This window comes from Simochromis diagramma, unplaced genomic scaffold (genome assembly GCF_900408965.1).
Source record: "Simochromis diagramma unplaced genomic scaffold, fSimDia1.1 OVJJ01000487.1, whole genome shotgun sequence".
Taxonomy (NCBI): Eukaryota; Metazoa; Chordata; class Actinopteri; order Cichliformes; family Cichlidae; genus Simochromis; species Simochromis diagramma.
In genome coordinates, this window is record NW_024387305.1 from 7,584,969 (window position 1) to 7,606,146 (window position 21,178).

Consider the following 21,178-nt stretch of genomic DNA (forward strand, 5'->3'; position numbering starts at 1 on the left):
AGTGCTGCTGCCAACACAACATTAAGAGCGATAATACAATTAAGGGGTTTACCTGATTTGGAAAAAAAAAGTTTTTCTACCTGTATTGTTGTGTATATACCAAACGACTCACGGACCAGTACCAAGGCCCGGGGGTTGGGGACCGCTGATTTAGACAGCCGTTAGCACATGATTCTCCTTATGGGGACCTGATATGTTTAATATGCTGCTGAGAATATAGCCCAGAAGAAGCGTATAGTATAGCTTTTATATTGGAAAGAGCCATTTCTGTGTAATAAACTCTCTTTTCCAAAGATGAGTGATTTCTCGATCAGATAGATTTATTATTTTATTACTTTGTTGTTTCAGCAACATTAAATTTAAAAACTGTACTTTTGAGTTAAAATATATATTTAAAATTTTAATAAATGACAAATTAAAAAGGCATGAACATTTTTTTTGTATCGAAAAAATATCGAACCGTGACACCAAAGTATCGAACCAAACCGTGAATTTTGTGTATCGTTGCACCCCTAATATATATATATATATATATATATATATATATATATATATATATATATATATATATATATATATATATATATATGAATGTGGAAAAGACCAAAGACACCAAAGGGATTATGGCAGATTTCAGGAACAGTCATTCCCAGCATACCCAACTGAACATCTACTGTGCTTCTGTGGCCAAGAAGGCCTAATCTCTCCTCCACTCCACTAAACTCTTGAATAGCTCCATTCATGAGGCTGTCAGAAGACTGAACTCTTTACTACCTCCCACCTACCCCCCAACACACTCTCACACAGTAAAACTTGACAGTACTGCTTTTCTCAGTGTCTTCAGACAGCATAAGGCCTGCAAAACCTTTGAAGGCTTTCTGTAATCATCCAGATTTTTCCAACATGTAGATTGAGTTCACCATTAAAACATACAGGACCACATTTATGAGTGATAAACTGATGTAAGAGCAAGGGCTACAACCTCTGTGTATTTATTTTACATTTAATGATCAATAAGAGGCTACAGTCAGAGACCTATATCAAAATAATAGCAACTTAAAAAACCTTCATATTTATTGTTGTAGGCTAATAATTTATAAACAATCTTCATATGTCCTGTTAAAATATTTTCATAATGACCCCAAAAAATATTATAACCAACAAACTAACAAAAACAATAACTTTTGTCTTCCTGGAGCAGACAGAGACTTCACAAATGTTTCATCTGCAGGACAAGAAAACATAGACATTGTTTTCTAGCAGACAAACACTATAAACTGCATGCGAGTGGGCATTAGCTTTCAGCACTATTGGAAAAATGATAGATTTTTATACAGAGAAAAAATCTTTCACTCTTTTCTTCATTGTATAAGTATAATATATAGCGGTATTCTTTCTTAATAAAACACAACAGTGAATTTAATACTTACCTTAAAATGGAAATACAGTTCAATTTTTCTTGTCATTTGGGGAAGTGTTCTCATACACATGTTCTCCTGGTCAAAAAAAAAAGATTTTGATACAGTAATTTTATTTATACTTGCCCAAGGACACAACGACCGAGACTGTTGGAGCCGGGGCTCAAACCGGCAACCTTCCGATTACAAGACAAACTGCCAACTCTTGAGCCACGATTGCCCCCAATATTTTAAATGTATATTAAAAATATTACTCACCTGTATTATGTGTCAGTGGATTTTTGTTGGTTCTAAATATAATAAATGAAGCATATATCAAAGTCTGTCCACAAAGTTACACAAAACTGTAACACTAAACATTTAAATTGTTTAAAGCCAACCTTAATGATAAATGATAAAGACTTGTTTGTTCAAACAAACAGCGCACTGAAATACTTGCACCTCTGTGGTTGTTTCATGAAATGATATGATGTTAAATGAATTACACATAACATTGCTAAGTTAAGCACAAGCATATGCTTTTGCTTATGTGTTTAGAAGTGGACTGAGTACACAGATTCAGAGACTAATAAGATCATTAAGAAATTATCCACCTACCTTCGCCTATAAAAGTAGTATCCTACACCACAAGCAACAGCAACGATGGCAAAACATGCGATTACAATTCCAGCAATACAACCTGCAGCACATTCTGATGATTGGTCTGGGGAAGTTCAAATAGAGATAAAATAAAGATGACACAAAGTTGTCTCACCATCTCAAAACTCTCCAAAACTGTCTCTCTTTGTTTGATTTCATAATTGAACAAGTTTCAGAGTACTTTTGGTCAGTGCATTGCTGTCTTTGTCTGGAGAGCACTTGTATTTGTCAAAATGATGAGTGCACTGTGTAGTTTCAGCAAATATTTTGCTGAAGATTAATGTTTTGATAAAGGGTAGTTAAGTGTTAGGAAACATTTCCAAAATTTAGTTCATAGAAAATATTAAAACTACAGGAAACGTACATCATTTAAACTATTAGTGGTACCATACTATACGCACACTGCAACATCCAAGAGTATCAGAGCACACAGGTACCTTTCACATCAAATCCATACACTGCGGATGATGATGCCCTCTGAAGAGAGAGTGATGCTTAAAAACCTCTATTTTTATGTAGTCACCCAAATTGGTAATGATCTGTCCCATTTTTGATTCTGCCAACAACACTCTCGACAGTTAATTAGGAATTGCCTTTTTCAGCTCAGAAATATCTCCCAACTGTGAACTTTGTTGTCTAAATCTGAGTTAGAAATAGTTATTCATGCTTTTATTTCATCTTGCTTACATTATTGTAACAGTCTTTTTCTTTGTTTGAGCAAAAGGAATCTTGACCGTCTCCAGTTAGTCCAGAATGCTGCTGCAAGGCTTTTAACTAAGACACGAAAAAGAGAGCATGCTACACAAGTTTTACGTTCATTACACTGGCTTCCAGTACATTTTAGAATTCATTTTAAAATCTTGGTACTGACTTTTAAAGCTTTGAATTGTGATGCCCCTGCCTACGTTTCTGATCTTTTAGAACCCCACGGTAGTCCCATGAACTCGTTGTAAGACCAGAGGAGATAGATCTTTTAGAGCGGTGGCCCCCAGGTTGTGGAATCCTCTCCCTCCATCATTGCATAGCCTTGATTGTATTTATTCTTTCAAAAAGCAGCTCAAGATTCTTTTATTTAGATTGGCTTTTAATTAGATTTGTGCTGAATGTTTGATTGGGCTGTTTTATATGTATATCTGTTCTTATATTATTGTGAAGCACTTTGTGGTTTATATCCTGTGACGAGTGCTATATAAATAAATTGAATTGAAATAAAGAATGAGGTAGATCTGGAAGATTGTGTGGATTTAGAAGAGCAGGTCAAATTTAACCCCTCTTTAAATGTACACCTTACTGCAGCTTGTATGTTACAGTGATCCTGCGTAAGGGATTCCGACAACATCTATGATAGCAGAAATAGGCATTGAAATAAATAAGCATTTGAATTGGATGACTCCAGGACTCACTGGAGAGATTATGTCACTTGGCTGACTTGCCCCAAAGGACCGAACACTATTGAAAATGAATGAACATGAACAGCTGGATAGAAGTCAAATTTAAGGTGTCTTTGATATTGATATGGATCTTTTTTGGAGCTCCAATTTGAACATTTTCTGGTCCATCTGAAGGACACATAGTAAAGTAATACAAACAATAAATGTGTTCATTGCATTAAATTAAAAAAAAAAACAATTGCAATGATTGATTAAATATATTGTTAGTAGTACCAATATTGTACCTCAATATTATATAACCATACGTGTGAACAGTTAGTGTAAACTGAACAGGATGTTACTTACAGTTAAAAATCAGAACATATTTCGCTCCATCACTGCTGACAGGGTTGCTGATATTACAAAAATATTCTCCTTCGTCTTTCTTCTTCAAAATGTTAAAAGTCAAAACTCTGTTATTGTCAGAAAGGGTCATGTTGTCAGTCAGGGTCAGTTTGGAGCCATCCTTCATCCAGTTTCTGGTAAAGACTGAGCCAGAAACCTCACAGGTTAAGCTGACAGAAGTCCCCTCAGCTGGCAGGTTTGTTGAAGATTTAAGCAAGATTGAAGGACCTGATATTTTCTCTGTTTGCCAAGAGACAGATTTTTGAGAAAGAAAATGCACATACAATTCTTTACATACAGGTTAGAAACTAAGAGATAAAAGAGAGTTTTATCTGCTTGCTGGTGATGCATACCTGTATGATCCTCTCTCAAAAAATGTAACGCTAAGTAGTGCTAAGTACTATCATTTTTAATATTATGAACATTCTGATGATATGGTTCTTTAGCTTAACTATGTCGTAGCAATGATGACTCCCAAAGCTATTAAAATTAGCTAGTGTTCCTATTAACTCATTATTAATCTCCAATGAGCAATTATCCCATGGTGATTAAATATATATTTAAAACAAGTGGATAACAATTTATTCATGCTTTACTTAATTGCAAATAAAAAAATACCCTCAAAAATGTCTTTCTTTCAACCTGAAACCATAAATGAACTGAATAATGTTTACTACCTGTTAGCATGTCAGAAATGAACTGAAGACTTTTTTGCCGGCTTATACAAATTGTGATAATGTTAGGCTAATCGCATAAAGCTCACAATATGTAATGAAATCATAACCAACGTTGTTATCATAACAGCCACATGTAAAACAAAGAAGAATTTATTTTACATGTGGCTGAGAATCCAGAGAGCAAAGAATGCATGAATCTTACATTTTTTAACAATAAATTAGGCTCACCAAGCACAGTGATGGCTGAAGGCTGAGATGTTTGAGATCTCAGAGTTTTGCTGTTAAAGGCCTGACAGCTGTAGTTTCCACTCTGACTCATCTGAACATTCATCAGTCTGAGCTCTGATCCAGTGTCAGGCTGCTGATCTCCATTCAGAAACCAGTTAAACTGGGCAGGAGGTCTGGATCCAACTGAGCAGGTGAGGCTGATGTCTGACCCCACAGCAAAGTATCCTTGTGATGGAGATAAGATCAAATTGATATTTTCTGGGCCATCTAAATGTAGAGGGGACATAGAAAAGTTACGTTGGGTGGATGAAAAATGTAAAAGCATATTACATTCAGTTTCTCTTGTGAAATTGTAAAAGTATTTCACACAACTACATTGCTTCACATCATGTCAACAGAAAAAAGATCTCATCCATCTTTTATTCAGCTTATCGGACATATCTAATATTCTGAAATCTAAAATGATATCTAAACACTCTGATGTTTGTGTGCAGATGTTTTCAGATAAACTACTGAACATTTAGTTTAGTAACTCACAGCTGATGGAGAGGTTTACTGGATCACTGGTACCAGTACTGCCAGGATTGGACACATTACACCTGAATGGTCCCTGGTCAAAGCGGGTCACATTGATTATAGTCAGACTGGAGCCTCCATCAGTGAGCTGAACTCTGTCACTTGCTGTAACCTCAGAGCTGCCGTTCAACCAGAGGAAAGAGAGAGAGGATCCAGAGGCAGAGCAGGACAGAGAGACAGAAGCACTGAACTCAACCAAGTCTGTGCTGCTGGAAGTTACCAACACACTGGAGACTTTCTCTGTGAAAGAAAAACAAAATAGTTTCATTGTTGGCATCAAAAATAGAAAATAAGCATTGAAATAATTACAAATCAATTCCAGCTGAACTATGTCATGTTAAGGAGGATATATTACATACACAACCTAAAAAGACAGAATAGCAATAATTGAAAGAAATACTGTACCAATCAAAATCTTGAAATATTTTCATTTGTAAAAATAAATAAATCAACTCTCTTTAAGTGACTATTCTGATCAATATTACCTTCAAATAAACCATTCAGTTTCTTACAGCCACTTTTTAAAGGCTTTAATATCACAGTCTTAAGAATAAGATGAAGTATTGCAAGAATGCATTACTGCAGTGAGTAGAGATGTAACAAACATGTACTAATCATTACAGGTATTTTTACATGTTCAATATATTGTAAACTTGCTTAAATATTGCAAAAACAGTTAAGCTGTTGAATTTCTACATCTGCTCACCGTATATCACCAGAGTAGTACGGCCACTCTGGATTTTTCCATCTTGTATAATACTAACAGTGTAATCTCCAGTGTCATCCAGAGTGAGACTCCTGAGCTCCAAAGACGCAGTAGATGGGAACAAGGTGATCCTGCCTTCATACTCAGGTCCAATAGTTTCTTCTGAGTTAATCATGATTATTATAGTCGTAGTGGAATTAAAACTCCAGCTGACAGATGTAAACGGTTTCTCTGTTGGAGACAGTGTTGTAGTGAACATCACAGTTCCTCCTACAGCTGCATTCAGACGATCAGGCAACACACCAGCTCCTTCAGTGAAACCTGCAGGAGAAGAATAGCAAAGTGCTGTTGTTACTCAAACATATAAAACAGTTGATGAATATATAAAGATTAGCATGAAATATAGCAGGTCTGAAGAGTTTGAGTTATTTTCATTAAAGTCTAATGTCAGCTTTTCCAGATAATACTGCACATAATTCTGATCGAGTTTCAGGAACTCGCTCAATAATTGCGTGCTTATTAAAACTGTTAACCAGCTGTTGCTTTTGGTGACTTGTTGCTATTCTAAGCCCTTGAACAACAGAAGGAAAATCTGACTTTTTGTAAAGAGACATAAGTTCTGCTGAACATCTTAATTTTGAGACTTACTTGCAAATGTCACAAAAACAACAAGAAGCTGTAGTAACAAAGCCATTAATTAAACATCTGTGAAGAGTGCAGCTAGGAATGTTCAACTATCAAACTGACCACGAACCTACTGACTCAGTGGTGAATGAAACTCTACTTAACAAGATGCAGTGTCAGTTTCCTGCGCAAAGAGAATTGTAGATTGTTTTTTTTTTTTTTGTTTGTTTGTTTCTGTAATCTGATGCACCAGAAAACTTGCAGGATGCCTCCCTCATGTGGTGCAACTGTGTTAGAGCAAGATATAAAACTTGAATTGTTGCTATAAAGATGTTGATGTCCAGTCACATTAAAAAAATAAATCTCAAACAGTTTAATTGATTAGTAGAAAATAAAGCAAGTCTGAAAAGTTCAAGTTATTTTAATCAGAGATTTATTCAAAAAGAAAAAAGAAAAAGAAGCACACACGGCAGGTTAATTCAAGAAACAAAACTGACATTGACAGATTCACGTACAACATAATCTAGAAACAGGTAGCCAACAGGGGGGCCAACTGAAGCAACCTGATCAAAGGCTTCCCATATTTCTCCTGTCTCCTCTGTCCTACATCTGAAATCAGTCTTGAAAAAGGTGTCCCAATTCCTGCATCCGGAGCAGAAAGGAGACAAGAACTATAGGATTTAATTGGAATAGATTTAAACTGAGATTCAGAAGGAAGCACTCAACTTTCTTTTAAATGTCTTTTGTTTCCACTCTTCTCTCTCTATACTCATGAAGAACAAATCAGAGAAGTAAAAAGAGTTAAAGCCACATGATGAACAATTAACGATCAATGAACAACGACACAAAGGACGAGGAAAACTAAGCATTACTAGAGAATTATAAGGACCATGTCACTGCTCTCCTACTCTCATTTAAAATACTTTTGTACCAACCTGCTTCTTCTCTGATCCATGTTATCTGAGCGTATGTATTCAGGTTACATATGATTAAACATAAACTAGAAATGTATTCAACAGATGTCTCATAAAGTAAAAAACAAACAAACAATAAACAAAGTAAAACTTTGAAGTCAGTGTGAGCAGACAGTTTTTTCTGCCACATCAAGCAGTGAGAGCTCACCTGAGATGGACCCAAAAATGAAGAAGTATATCACAAGTACATCAGAAAATGTTTCCATTTCTAAAGCAGTCCTTCACTCTTTGCCTTTTCCTTTGCTAATACATGAATGTTCATTCAGTATATGGTGTCATAAGGAAGTAATGTTGTTATTCTGAAAGGTTAAACTTCATGAACTTGTTAATCATTAACAAACCTTTCTACTAAATTTTTGTGTCAGATTCTGTTCAGTCACATTAAGCTTTCCTTCTGTACTGTAACAGCTAGTTACAGGATGTGTCACTTGGAAGAATTCAACATGATTTATTGTCAGAGAGAAATTAATTGATCTATTTTGGCAATTAGGCTCCAATGACCCATCGCAGCAGTGACAGAACACAAGACGCTGGTCCACCTTGTCCTTTTCATGCTTTGCCTCTCCAAAGGCAATACTGGGTTGTGAAGTTGGAGGTGTTTGTTTGTATCAGTGTGTGTGTTGTGTTTGTTTGTTTTGTCTCTCGGTGTATGGGCAGACGGCAAATCAATACGATTTAAATAAAGTCACCATTGACCATTGACCATGGAGGCTTGGATGGGTTTTGTGACCAGTTTGAGATGGCCAGCATGTGAGTTACATGAATGAAAATTTGAAAAGCATAAAGACAGAAAAGCACTGAGATTTAAGCACACAAACTGAAGACTGATCGATTCACTCAAAGCAAGCAAAAAGAATGACTGGACTAAAGTAAGGATGTCAGTATCGACTTTGACAATGTAGGTAAGTAGAAGTAATGTATTAATAGTTGTTACGGCCCTAGCTGGGCCTCCTGATACTGCCCTTGTGTGGGCGTGGTGTTTTTCTCCGCCTCCTCCTCTTTTGCTCTACCCCTCTGTCTCTCTCTTGCTCTTCTCTCTCCCCAGGACACAGCTGCTGCTCATTGGACTCATTTACCACCTGGGCCCAGTCAGCAATCACCTCTCTGAGGTCATATAAGCTGGGGATGAGCTGTGAACAGGGTGTGGGGGTGTCTCTGCTTGGTGTGTAGGTAGCATGCCTGAAGTGTGGAGTTGTGGAGTTGTGGAGTTGTGGAGTTGTGGAGTTGTGGAGTTGTGGAGTTGTGGAGTTGTGGAGTTGTGGAGTTGTGGAGTTGTGGAGTTGTGGAGTTGTGGAGTTGTGGAGTTGTGGAGTTGTGGAGTTGTGGAGTTGTGGAGTTGTGGAAGCAGTATAGCTGCTTTATGTGAGTAGTGTGGGCTTGTGGGCCTTGGCAGCAGTAAAGCCAGCTGCTGTTAGTGACAGGGTGAGCTTGTGGGCCCCTGGAAGTGCCTCCTTGTGGTGTGGAGTTTTTGTTTGGTTGTTGTGTTCTTTGTTGTTGCAACCTTTTTTTCCCTTTTTCGGCATGTTATTGGTAATACGGCGTTGCCGGCTCCTTATGTTATGATTATCTATAATAAAGACTATGTTATTTACTAAGAACACCTGTCTGTTTTCCTTTCATTCTGTTCTGGACTCATTTGTTACTGGTCCCCTCACTCGCACGCCTAGACCCCTTCGGGGGGGACGTAACAATAGTGATAATAACTTAATAAGTAACAGTAATGTTGATGAAAATATCAGTGCCTTCTCACAGAAAAATACAACTTTTGTGCATTTAATCCATCTATCCATCCAGTTGCTTCCGTTTATCTGGGTCCGGGTCGCGGGGGCAGCAGCCTAAGCAGAGGAGCCCAGACCTCCCTCTCCCCAGCCACCTCCACCAGCTTATCAGGGGGAAGACCAAGGCGTTCCCAGGCCAGCCGAGAGATACAATCTCTCCAGCGTGTCCTGGGTCTGCCCTGGGGCCTACTCCTGGTGGGACATGCCCGGAAAACCTCACCAGCATCCTTGTCAGATGCCCGAACCACCTCAACTGTCTCCTTTCGATGTGGAGGAGCAGCGGCTCTACTCTGAGCCCTCAAGTCGAATGGCTGAACTTCTCACCCTATCTCTAAGGGAGAGGCCAGCCACCCTTCGGAGGAAACCCATTTCCAATGCTTGTATTCGCAATCTCGTTCTTTTGGTCACTACCCACAGCTCGTGGCCATGGGTGAGGGTAGAGCTGTAGATCGACCGGTAAATTGAGAGCTTCGCTTTTACACTCAGCTCTCTCTTCACCACAACAGACCGGTACAACGTCCGCATCACTGCAGCCGCTGCACCAATCAGTCTGTCGATCTCCCGTTCTCTTCTCCCATCACTCGTGAACAAGACCCCAAGATACTTAAACTCCTCCACTTGGGGCAGGAACTCGTCCCTGACCCAGAGTGGGCACTCCACCCTTTTCCGGCTGAGGACCATGGCCTCAGATTGAAGGTGCTGATTCTCATTCCCACTGCTTCGCACTCGGCTGCGAACTGTTCCAAGGCCAGATGGAGGCCATCACCTGATGAAGCCAACTGGACCATTTTCTGCATTTAAATGGTTATAAATGACTTTTTGCCCTATAATCTGTGAAACAAATGTCAAGCATATCTCTTGTGAATGATAGTAAGCCATTTTCAGCCAGAAAGAACATTTCTGTTGATGCTGCAATCAGTTTTTGTAAAAAAGAAAAGAAAAGAAAGAAAGAAAGAAAGAAAGAAAGAAAGAAAGAAAAGAAAAAAAAAAACAGATTTTGGCAAAGCAAATTTTATATATCCTTCATTTATGAATGCATGACTCTCATTGTAAAAATGACTTTTTCAAGCGAGTTCAGGCCAAGAGGGCAGGAGAAATTGCACCAAAACACAACAACAACCCAAAGATACTTTAAGTGGCTAAAAAAGACTGGACTGATTATAATGTAGAACATGGAGTATGTACTATACCGCAGTCCTAAAGATACTTGCAAACTGTTCTATTCTTTATATTTATTAAGGCGGCATATCAGCTTCTTAGACCCTTCTGTTAAATCGAGCCTCAGAAACCTCTGTGTCATATTTGACAGCTCAGTGTTGCTCGAGCAGCATTCTAAGCAGCTGGTCCGAAACTATATTTCTAAACTCAAACTAATGGTGTCAAAACCTGAACTTGAGATGATTATTCATGCTTTCATTTCCTCTCATTTAGACTACTGTAACGGCCTTTTTACTTGTTTTAACAAATCAGCCTTAAATTGTCTTCAGACTGTGCAGAATGCTGCAGCACGACTCTTAACAGGCACCAAGAGAAGATCTCATATTACTCCAGTTTTAGCCTCCCTTCACTGGTTGCCTGTAAGTTTTAGGTTTCATTTTAAAATTTTAGTTCTAACCTTTAGGGCCCTACATGGTCAGGCTCCCCAATATTTATCTGACCTTCTGAAACCACATTCATCTTCTCAAGCTTTAAGGTCATTAGATCAGAGACTGCTGGTGGCATCGCGCACTCATTTTAAACTCGTGGTGATCAGGCCTTTCAGGCAGTGGCACCACAGTTGTGGAAGTCTTTTCCACTGTCTCTATGCTGCACGGACTCCATTGATTCTTTTAAAAAACAGCTGAAGACATTTTATTTAGAAAAGCATTTTATTAATTTCCTCTTACATTGTTTTTATTGTTTTATTGTTTTACATTGCTATTTAATGTTACATTGTTTTATATCTCAATTCCTTGTGTTGTAAAGCACTTTGTGATTTTTTTTTTTTTTTGAAAAGCGCTATATAAATAAATTTTACTTACTTACTTACTTATTGTATATATATAATTACTTTCACAAGTTCTGCTGACTGCAAATTATTTATCAATATAAGTGGAGATATTAGACATAAAAAAAAACCCATAGAAACATAGACATTTAGTTTTCTATGTCATTTTTAGGGGTTAGAGGATGGGGGTGGCATTATCCTGATCATTTTTGGGTTTTTAAGTAATTGTTTTCACTGTGTGCAGTGTGAGCAATTTGCATGTGGTTGGTTTGTAGTGCATGTTGTCCTCTGGGAACTGTACTGTAGGTCACGTCCTCTAAATCTTTGTTTGAAATAAAGTGAAATACAGTTTCTGATCTTGTCTTCTGTGATAGTGTCTTGTTTTTGTTTCTCTGACATATCACAACTTAGATTATTACACTTTTGAGCCTCTTACTACCCTGGGGCAGGTGGGATAGGAACAAGCTCTGTGACTCTGTTGGATAGTTGTTATGATCCAGATCATGGTTTTCTGTATTGTGGGGGTGGTTTTATTAATTTTCTTCACTGTTTTTTTGCTTATATAAGTTCCAGGTGGAAGCTGACCATTGGTTTGGGAGACTGAATAAGGCTGGCTATTAATTGGGACCCGTCCAGACCAGCTGTGCCCTGCCTATATGTACTTCCAGCTTCCAACAAGGCTTTGTATGTTTAGCTGTGTGTCGTTGTGTGACCGATTTTCTGCACTTAAACAAAATAAATAAAAACAAGATTCATTATTTTGTACATATTTTAAATGTTGCAAATGATCATTCTGAAGAGAACAGACGTGGTAGCTGTACTGTTTTAAAATGTTTTCTCCTGTTTAGTCTAGGGAGGCAGTTAAAAGGCCTGTATTTTGTTTGTTGTTTTGGTTATGCCTGCCGTGAAATTCTCTATGTCAAAAGGAAAATAAATGATTCAGTTTTTTTGAGATATACATTTATTCTTCTTGGACTCAGGGCATGCTAGACACCATTTTCCCTTGCTTCACTGTCTTACTCGGAATTTTAAATACTGAAAAAAAACTTTGCAAAAGTTTGCAATAAATGAATTGTTTCAACATTGGTTGCATTCTGTTGATATTTTTAGGTCATTTTGGAAGGTTATAAAACATTCTCGGTATCTTTCTGAGTATTTTTAACTAAACAAATAACTAGGGCTATGGAATGCAGTGAGGAATTTATTACTGCATAGTGGTTTATTTTCTGTTGATCAATTAAACTGTGTGGGATAATCGGAAAAACATCCGTACTAGTGACTGGACATCACCGTCTTTATACATTCCAAGTTTTCCATCTTGCACTAACACAGTTGCACCACATGAGGGAGGCATCCTGCAAGTTTTCTGGTGCAACAGCTTACAAAAAAACAAAAAACAAAAAACAAAAAACAACAAAAAAACCTATGACTCTCTTTGCGCAGGAAACTGACACTGCATCTTGTTAAGTAGAGTTTCATTCACCATACTGAGTCAGTAGATTTTTGGTCAGTTTGATAGTAAAACTTTCCTAACTGCACACTTCACGGATATTTAATTAATGGCTTTGTTACTACAGCTTCTTATTGTCTTAGTGGCATTTGCAGGTAAGTCTCAAAATGATGATGTTCAGTAGAACTTATGGTCTCTTTACAAAAAGTCAGATTTTCCTTCTGTTGTTCAAGGGCTTAGAATAGCAACAAGTCACCAAAAGCAACAGCTGGTTAACAGTTTTAATAACCACGCAATTATTGAGCGAGTTCCTGAAACTCGATCAGAATTATGTGCAGTATTATCTGGAAAAGCTGACATTAGACTTTAATGAAAATAACTCAAACTCTTCAGACCTGCTATATTTCATGCTAATCTTTATATATTCATCAACTGTTTTATATGTTTGAGTAACAACAGCACTTTGCTATTCTTCTCCCGCAGGTTTCACTGAAGGAGATGGTGTGTTGCCTGATCGTCTGAATGCAGCTGTAGGAGGAACTGTGATGTTCACTACAACACTGTCTCCAACAGAGAAACCGTTTACATCTGTCAGCTGGAGTTTTAATTCCACTACGACTATAATAATCATGATTAACTCAGAAGAAACTATTGGACCTGAGTATGAAGGCAGGATCACCTTGTTCCCATCTACTGCGTCTTTGGGGCTCAGGAGTCTCACTCTGAATGACACTGGAGATTACACTGTTAGTATTATACAAGATGGAAAAATCCAGAATGGCCGTACTACTCTGGGGATATACGGTGAGCAGATGTAGAAATTCAACAGCTTAAGTGTTTTTGCAATATTTAAATATTTAAGCAAGTTTACAATATATTGAACATGTAAAAACACCTGCAATGATTAGCACATGTTTGTTACATCTCTACTCACTGCAGTAATGCATTCTTGCAATACTTCATCTTATTCTTAAGACTGTGATATTACAAACTTTACAAAGTGGCTGTAAGAAACTGAATGGCTTATTTATTTTATAAGGTAGTATTGACCCCATACTATAAAGAACGAGCTGAGAACTCAATTAATCTAATTTATTCTGTTCAGAATAGTCAGAATAGAGTTGATATTGTCAGTTATGTGAATTTAAGTATTTGAAGGTTTTGGTTGGTACAGTACTTCTTTTAAGGTTTAATTATAAATATATTGTTTCTATTTTAGGTTTAGCTGCAATTGAAGTTTTTTGTAATTTTAATGCTTATTTTCTATTGTTGATGCCAAAAAATACAACTATTTTATTCTTGTTTTTCTTTCACAGAGAAAGTCTCCAATGTGTTGGTAACTTCCAGCAGCACAGACTTGGTTGAGTTCAGTGCTTCTGTCTCTCTGTCCTGCTCTGCCTCTGGATCCTCTCTCTCTTTCCTCTGGTTGAACGGCAGCTCTGAGGTTACAGCAAGTGACAGAGTTCAGCTCACTGATGGAGGCTCCAATCTGACTATAGTCAATGTGACCCGCTTTGACCAGGGACCATTCAGGTGTCGTGTGTCCAATCCTGTCAGTACTGTTACCAGTGATCCATTAAACCTCTCCATCAGCTGTGAGTTACTGGGATTTGTTTATTTTTTTTAATTATTAGGTGATTTAAATAATTAAAATCACACTCCAGTTAGTTTCATTTAGATGGTTTTGTTTTCATACATTCAGTTCAGTTCAGTTCTTTTTTATTTCAAACGTATACATTCACCAACGTTTCATACAGAGTAAGTCGATTTATTTATTGTGATATAATGTGGAATGATTTGGCTAATAATGTCACAGTTTCACAATAAGCCAAACTGAATGGTATATACCAGGGTTGTCATACAAAGGCCTGTGGGCCAGAATCAGCCTGACAAAGATTCCAGTCTGGCCCATTGGATGGTTTTGGAAGGTGAAGGAGGACAGAAATTTTGGACTATTAACTGTTATTCTTTTTAGGTTTTACACCTTTTTGTTCTGATAAAGAACTCCTTCAAGGGCATTCACAATACACCAAAGTACTTAAATGACAGATTTCTGTAATTTTACACATTACCTCTTACATTTTAAACCCAGAGTCAAGCCGAGAGATGTCTTTAATGTACTACACTTTATTTCTTTATCATGTGAAAAATCTTAAACATGCTGTTGAAAAAGCTCCTCTTTGTCTTATACTATGACAGCTGATAAATTGTGTAAGTAAATCTCTCGACACTGGCTGAAATTGGAGTTTCACTGGTTTGACCCACCTAAGAGCAAAGTAGACTGTAGGTGGCCCACAATTTAAAAGAACTTTGAAATCCCTGCTGTATACCTTTAAATGTTTCATACAATTAACATTAACTTTTCTATGTCCCCTCTACATTTAGATGGCCCAGAAAATATCAATTTGATATTATCTCCACCACAAGGATACTTTGCTGTGGGGTCAGACATCAGCCTTACCTGCTCGGTTGGATCCAGACCTCCTGCTCAGTTTAAGTGGTTTCTGAATGGAGATCAGCTGCTTGATACTGGATCAGAGCTCAGACTGATGAATGTTCAGATGAGTCACAGTGGAAACTACAGCTGTCAGGCCTTTAACAGCAAAACTCTGAGATCTCAAACATCTCAGCCTTCAGCCATCACTGTGCTGGGTAGGTTTGATTTATTGTTAAATTGTGTGATTCATGCATATATTTTTGACTAGAGCTATATTCAGATAATAATTTCACACATATAAAATATTTGTGGAGATAAACAATACAGAAAAACAATTTTCAAATAAAATGGTTTACTCATATACTACAGGCTTTTGACATATTTTCTCATGTAGAAAAAAACTGGAGCTGATAGAAAAAAGAAACTCAGTCAGAGTGAAGGATTTACAACAAATCACCCTTTAACACAAGGAAAATGTAATGAAAAGGTTATTATGCACTTTTTCACTGTAGAGCAAGTGCACTTTGACTGTGATGATTTTTATTTTAATTCAATTTCTTGTGAAGCTGAGAAAAAAAAAGGTAGATCCTAGCAGGCAGGGCAGACATGGAAAGTTATAACCAAGTGTCCGGCATAGTATACAGGAACATCTGTGCCGACTATAATCTCAAAACCCTGAGGTCAAATTGGGATACCTTCCTTAGGATATTTGAGAATAACCAAGCAAAGATCCTGTGTAACCTTCAGATTCAGATGAACAGGTGATGGCTAACCAACTGGACAGACAAGTGGTGGACAAGTAGAGGAAGACAGCCGTAGTGATAGATGTAGCAATACCAAGTGATAGCAAAATCAGGATGAAGGAACATGTGGAGCTTGAGAAATACTAAGGGCTAATAGAGGAGCTAGAGAAGGTGTGGAGGGGGAAGGCAACAGTTGTCTCAGTGGTAATTGGAGGACTCAGGGCAGTGACCCTTAAACTGTCAAGGCAATCCCAGGGAAAACATCCAAGATCTCTATCCAGAAGATCACAGACTTAGGAACAGCATCGATACTACACAGGAGCCTCAAGCTACCAGCCTCTGATAGAGAACCCAAGCTTGAAGAATATAAAACCACCCACAGGGGCGAGAGTGGACTTTACTGTATTCATGTTATAATCTTATCACCCCTGCCTCCAACTCCACATCTTCATAAACTTTCTTATAGAGGTAGCATCCTTGGCACCACAAAAAGACATAAATAAAAAGTTGTCTCTCTCTGTCGTTGTCCTCGTCATCTACTCACAAAACATCACTAATATTTAAATAGGGTAAAAAAAGTGTCTGGTATCACTTAGTATTAAATTGGTATTGGAGAAAATAGCCAAATTAAAAGTGTCCGGCAAGTTTAAATTGAATATTAGATGCCTTGACCTTGAAGATGAAGTTGTATGAAAATTTCAAACAATAATAAATATTTTTAGTATTAGATAATATAACTCTAATTTAGTGTTGATCCCTATCCTGCACATTGGGAGTTCGCCTTGCAATCAGAAGGTTGCCGGTTCGAGCCCCGGCTTGGACAGTCTCGGTCGTTGTGTCCTTGGGCAAGACACTTCACCCGTTGCCTACTGGTGGTGGTCAGAGGGCCCGGTGGCGCCAGTGTCCGGCAGCCTCGCCTCTGTCAGTGCGCCCCAGGGTGGCTGTGGCTACAATGTAGCTTGCCATCACCAGTGTGTGAATGTGTGTGTGAATGGGTGGATGACTGGATATGTAAAGCGCTTTGGGGTCCTTAGGGACTAGTAAAAGCGCTATATAAATACAGGCCATTTACCATTTACCATATTTTTGTTCTTAATTATTATTTTTTTGGCAAACAGAGGAAATATCAGGTTCTTCTGTCAAACCATCAACAAACCTGCCAGTTGAGGGAACATCTGTCAGTTTAACCTGTGAGGCTTTTGGCTCAGTCTTTACAAGGAACTGGATAAAGGATGGCTCCAAACTGACCCTGGCTGACAACATGACCCTTTCTGACAATAACAGAGTGTTGACCTTTGACACTGTGAAGAGGAAAGACAGTGGAGAATATTTCTGCCAGATCAGCAACCCTATCAGCAGTCATGGAGCCAAATACATCATGACTGTTAATTGTAAGTAACATCCTGGTCAGTCTACACTTCTTGTTCATGCATACAGTAAAATAATTTCAAACTTTGAATGGTACAACTAATATGATATGTAGTCTAGTAATGCAGAAATTTAAAAGTAACGAACACATTTATTATTTTACCTGTTTTTCAGATGGACCAGAAAATGTTCAAATCAAAGGTCCAAATGAGATAAATATCAAAGGCACCTTAAAACTGACCTGCTCTGCTGAATCCACACCATCTGCCAGATTCACCTGGTTCTTTAATGGGACAGAGAAACTCACAAATTCAGTTGAGTACATTAAAGAAGAGATTGAACTTTCTGACAGTGGAAACTACATCTGTCAAGCATGGAATAATATAACTGAGAGAACATCATCATCAGTGGTGCATGGACTGACTGTAACAGGTACCTGCATGTCTTGGATTTTTTAGATAGCTTTAACTGTCATGCCACTAATAGGCTTCCTAATATTTTCTTAGAGATCTTTGATACTAACAAGATTAAGATGAATTAATAATTAATCTTTCATCTAATAAGGTTAAGATTCATTTCAAGCTCATGAGACAACAGTGTTTTTAATTACAGAACTCCATTTAAAGATAGTTGTTTGTCAAGGCCTCACGGTGCCTCCACAGTCTATCTATCTATCTATCTATCTATCTATCTATCTATCTATCTAGATAGATAGATAGATAGATAGATAGATAGATAGAACTTTATTATTCTCTTAGGTAGCTTCCAGCTTCCAATTTCCAGTTTCCAGTAGCAGAACACCGACAGAACTTTGTAAATAATTACAGAATTAGATAAATAAAGGGGAATAAGAGAATATGACAGCTTAGTTGTCCACACCCTCCTTTGTCCTCCTGTTTCCCCTCCCTCTCCTTTCTAGTGAGGAGTTAAACAGTTTGATGGCATGTTGGACAGAGAAGTTTTTAAGTCTGTTTGTCCTAGACTTTAGGAGAAGCAACCTGTTGCTGAGCAGACTCCTCTGGTTGTTTATGACCATATATAGAGGATGCCCTGTATTGTCCATAATGTCCTGCAGTGTCTTTAATGTCCTTTAATGTTATAACAGAACATTAAAAAATTAAATTACAAAATGTTCCCCACGCAAGGAGTTCAGCAGCTCTGCTGTGTAATAAATTGACACTGAAACTTGACCAGTTACAAATTCAAAGGAAACTATTAAGTGACTGTGAGATGATGGAGTAATTCCTATCATCCAATATTTATTGCTTTTTGTACATTCCCAGGAAAATCATCAGGATTATCTGCTGGTGCCATCGCTGGAATAGTAATTGCATGTTTAGTCCTTGTTGCTGCAGCTGTTGGTGGTGGATACTACTTTTATAAGAAAAAGTAAGTTGGAAACAAGTGGACATTTTTCTAAAAGTGCACCATTTTCTGAATGTGCATTGTCTGTGTGGTTTTAATGATTACTACAGCTTTAATTTGACAAGTCTTTATTGCTACTTCTTATGGGGACGCTGGAAAATTGTATTTGAAATTTTTTTTAAATTGATAATATGTTTTATCAGTATTTGTTATAAAAATGTCAGTTGAGTAAAACACTTGAAAAACTTGAAATAAAAAATAGTTTGGACTTACTGATTATTATTTGCAAAGGTGCAAATATATGATTAATATTTGCACCTTTTGAACAACAGGATAGTGTGACATGCTTAAAAAAAACAGGGACTAAAAGTATAAAAAGAGTCAAACAGAAATTCAATTTCTAGTAATGTTGATAATATAGTGATTATTGATATATTGATTATATTAATACTTAATATATATTGACTATATTATTGTTATTTGGCAAATTTTTATATGTGTAATGTAGTCATAAGTCTTTATCTTTCTCAACAGAGGACCTCTGAAGAAATCTACAACAGGTTAGTGTGTGTGTGTGTGTGTGTGTGTGTGTGTGTGTGTGTGTGTGTGTGTGTGTGTGTGTCTGGATCAAGGGTATTTTGTAGTATTGGCAGCTAGTGGCTCAACAGATAAAGTGGGTCATCTGCTAATCAGAAGGTTGGTCATTTAATCCCCAGCTGTGTGTGTTTGAGTGGTAGCATTAAAGCATTAGAAGACAAAAATAATGACAATAATAATAAAATGGTATATGAATCAGTAAATGCAGCCTGTACTAAAACTGTACTGGTTGTATTGGGATCAGTTTATGGTGAAAGTTAATTAATTTACATGTCTTAATTTACATGCTGTATTAATCTCAGTTTCTTTTAGTTAATATTACCCCTGCTGAGTACATGTAAAGGAATTATTGCTTCTCCCTACATTTAACTCCTGTTATTATTATTTGTTGTTGTGTTAAAGGAGGCCAGGGAACTGCAGCTTCCTCAAATCAGGTAAAAGTTGCTAATTCCTTTAAATTCACATGAGTATTTATATACCTGAGTATATGTTTAAGGAAACAATGTTTCATCCCTAAACCCATTACTTAAATCATTTACAGAAACATCAGACGAATTAAAACCAATATTCCTCAAATCAACTATTTTCTTATTTTTATAAATTTTGCTAGAAAAATGATCACAGATTCATAATCTTGGAGTTTTGAGACACACTTATGGACTAAAGCTTAGTCCATATATAGTTTATATGGACCGATTAACAGAGTATGCCTCCTAACATACAGCTAACACTTGTGTACCTTATGCTCAGCATCAGACTTTGAACCTTGTCAGACTTTGAGTTAAACCCAACTTAACAGCTGGATACAACTGTCGGGCTCATGGTTGTGTTTTTCATAAAATTAGCCATATATGTGTTTAATATTTAATTTATTGCAATGTAACTGAATGAAAGTTGGATCTTAAAGGGTCTAAAACAAATACGATAAGACTCCCTGTATTTCACAGTTATAATCTTATTCTACTCTCTGTTTCCTCTGTAGGAGTTGAACTATGTAGATGTTAGGTTTTTCCCAAAGAGAAATGATGGGAGAGTTCAGATGGGGGTACAGAGTGAATCCTCAAATTATGCTCAGGTTCAAGCGAACAGCAGGGCTCCTGCAGCATCCTCCCTCCCTACATATGATGCTCACATGCACCACGTGAGGAGGCCCGCCCCTCAGCCTGATCCTAATGCTGCAGAAACCTATGCTCAGGTTCGCGTACGCTGAGTGTACTGGATCTGATAGATTCATATCCAAGCCGGCCAGAAGCAGTCAATCGCACTCCATTTATTGTGGGCTAGCTTGGACTTGAACTCCTGAGTCAAAGCACTTTAAAAGTAGTCAATAATCAACCAGCTCTGAAATTTATTGCCATGGGAACAATGTTTCCTTATTACTTTGAGTAAACGGCATATCATAGTGTTCCTGTTCTTATGTTCAGCATTTTCTTTGTACAGTGCAAAGTGCAGTTATCTGAGCAGTGATATTCTTTTTATTTGATTCAGATATTTATCTGTCACTTTTGTCATAATATATTATCATGTGATTTCATACAAGATTCTTATTTGTGGCCAATAGTGAAGTAGTAATTTTTTAAAAGCAACACTCCTGGATGCTACTTGATGATCAGTGTAACAATTCATTACTTCATTATCTTAGTGAACTGTAAAGGTGCAGCAATTTAAAGATTTAAATGAAATCTGCTTTATCGTCCCTGCAAACGAAAGGTCAGCAGTGACAATAACTAATAATGCTTCTGTTTAAAATCATTTGAATGACTCCAGACTTTCAAACATTTTCTGGTGCTATTGGGCAGGTTTGGGGAAATCATCCATTGCACACTAGACAATAAT

General features: G+C 37.4%; 2 protein-coding genes across 2 annotated transcripts; one reads left to right on the plus strand and one right to left on the minus strand.

The window, feature by feature from the left end:
- Nucleotides 1–603: 603 nt before the first annotated feature.
- Nucleotides 604–7,862, minus strand: LOC120717068 (carcinoembryonic antigen-related cell adhesion molecule 1-like). The gene is made up of 9 exons (XM_040004882.1): nt 7,766–7,862; nt 6,020–6,340; nt 5,275–5,553; nt 4,738–5,004; nt 3,794–4,072; nt 2,016–2,121; nt 1,677–1,708; nt 1,431–1,496; nt 604–1,225 (listed from the first exon to the last, which is right to left on the minus strand). The coding sequence occupies exons 1-8, from the start codon at nt 7,821–7,823 to the stop codon at nt 1,450–1,452; spliced, it is 1,389 nt and encodes a 462-aa protein (XP_039860816.1). The 5' UTR covers nt 7,824–7,862; the 3' UTR covers nt 604–1,225; nt 1,431–1,449.
- A 5,451-nt stretch (nt 7,863–13,313) lies between these two features.
- On the plus strand, nt 13,314–20,935 carry LOC120716969 (carcinoembryonic antigen-related cell adhesion molecule 5-like). Its single transcript, XM_040004725.1, has 9 exons — nt 13,314–13,636; nt 14,149–14,427; nt 15,218–15,484; nt 17,131–17,403; nt 17,555–17,812; nt 18,664–18,769; nt 19,280–19,305; nt 19,745–19,776; nt 20,325–20,935. The coding sequence occupies exons 1-9, from the start codon at nt 13,378–13,380 to the stop codon at nt 20,550–20,552; spliced, it is 1,728 nt and encodes a 575-aa protein (XP_039860659.1). The 5' UTR covers nt 13,314–13,377; the 3' UTR covers nt 20,553–20,935.
- The last annotated feature ends 243 nt before the right edge of the window (nt 20,936–21,178 follow it).